The sequence below is a fragment of the Alosa sapidissima genome, chromosome 11 (assembly GCF_018492685.1).
Source record: "Alosa sapidissima isolate fAloSap1 chromosome 11, fAloSap1.pri, whole genome shotgun sequence".
Classification (NCBI taxonomy): Eukaryota; Metazoa; Chordata; class Actinopteri; order Clupeiformes; family Clupeidae; genus Alosa; species Alosa sapidissima.
Window position 1 is genome coordinate 7,476,895 of NC_055967.1, and position 880 is coordinate 7,477,774.

General features: G+C 42.3%; 1 protein-coding gene across 3 annotated transcripts in view; it reads right to left on the reverse strand.

The window, feature by feature from the left end:
• The window catches only part of tln2b (talin 2b), an 86,911-nt gene extending 86,355 nt beyond the window's left edge, over positions 1 to 556 (reverse strand). For all 3 annotated transcript variants that reach the window (XR_006035041.1, XM_042109907.1, XM_042109906.1), the window contains exon 1: positions 383 to 556. Coding sequence is in view for 2 of the 3 variants with exons in the window: in XM_042109907.1 (XP_041965841.1) it covers positions 383 to 518 (136 nt within the window). In the remaining variant the exon portion in view is untranslated. The remainder of the gene's footprint in view (positions 1 to 382) is intronic.
• Positions 557 to 880: the final 324 nt, after the last annotated feature.

Consider the following 880-nt stretch of genomic DNA (forward strand, 5'->3'; position numbering starts at 1 on the left):
GAGGTGTGTTTTTGAAGATCAGACTAATGCTTGTCTGATTAGCAGGTATTATATGCTGTAACTTCAGCAGGTGAATTCACTCCTGTATGAGTCTCTAATTTGTATAATCCTTCTATAATTGCTGGTGTGTCAACAAAACTGGTATTTGTATTCGAAGCACTTAATACAAAACTGGTATTTGAATGAAACACTTAAGTCAAAATGAACCCACATTCCAATGTCCTTACTACTGCCTCCTACAGTAAGAAAACCCTCCATTGTTATACAAAGCCATACCTTTAATCTGACGTGGGATGTTCAAGAAAAAAGAAATCCATTAAAACCCCCAAATACACACGTACACGCACACACACACAAACACACCTTCACTCGGTGTACTCACCTTGTCCAGTCTGAGCCTCTGGGACCCTTTCTCGGATTATTCGGCAGGCGTCATAAACAGGCGTGGAGGGCTCAAACTGCATAGTCTTGACTACATTGCACTGCCGGACGCATATCTTCAGCGATAGGGCCACCATCTTGACCACTGGTGTAATGGGAGCACCCGCTTACACACCTGCCAAAGAGACCACAAAGATTCTACAGTGATGGACAAACACTGCTCTCTAAATGGAAATTATAGCTGTATAAAACTGTACCAGTGAATAAAATAGCAAACACTTCTTACAGCACATATTACTGCATATTACTGAACAATAGCAGAATAATGAAGGAAAATTTTAGCCACTCAAGGGAAAACTCTGACCGCATTCAGCAGTGTTAAGGCAGGATATCAGGCCCACAGTTTTTTATTTCCATAGAAACAGGGGAGAACAGACCGACACACACACACACACACACACACACACACACACACTAGAATTGGCACACGGGGAGGGAA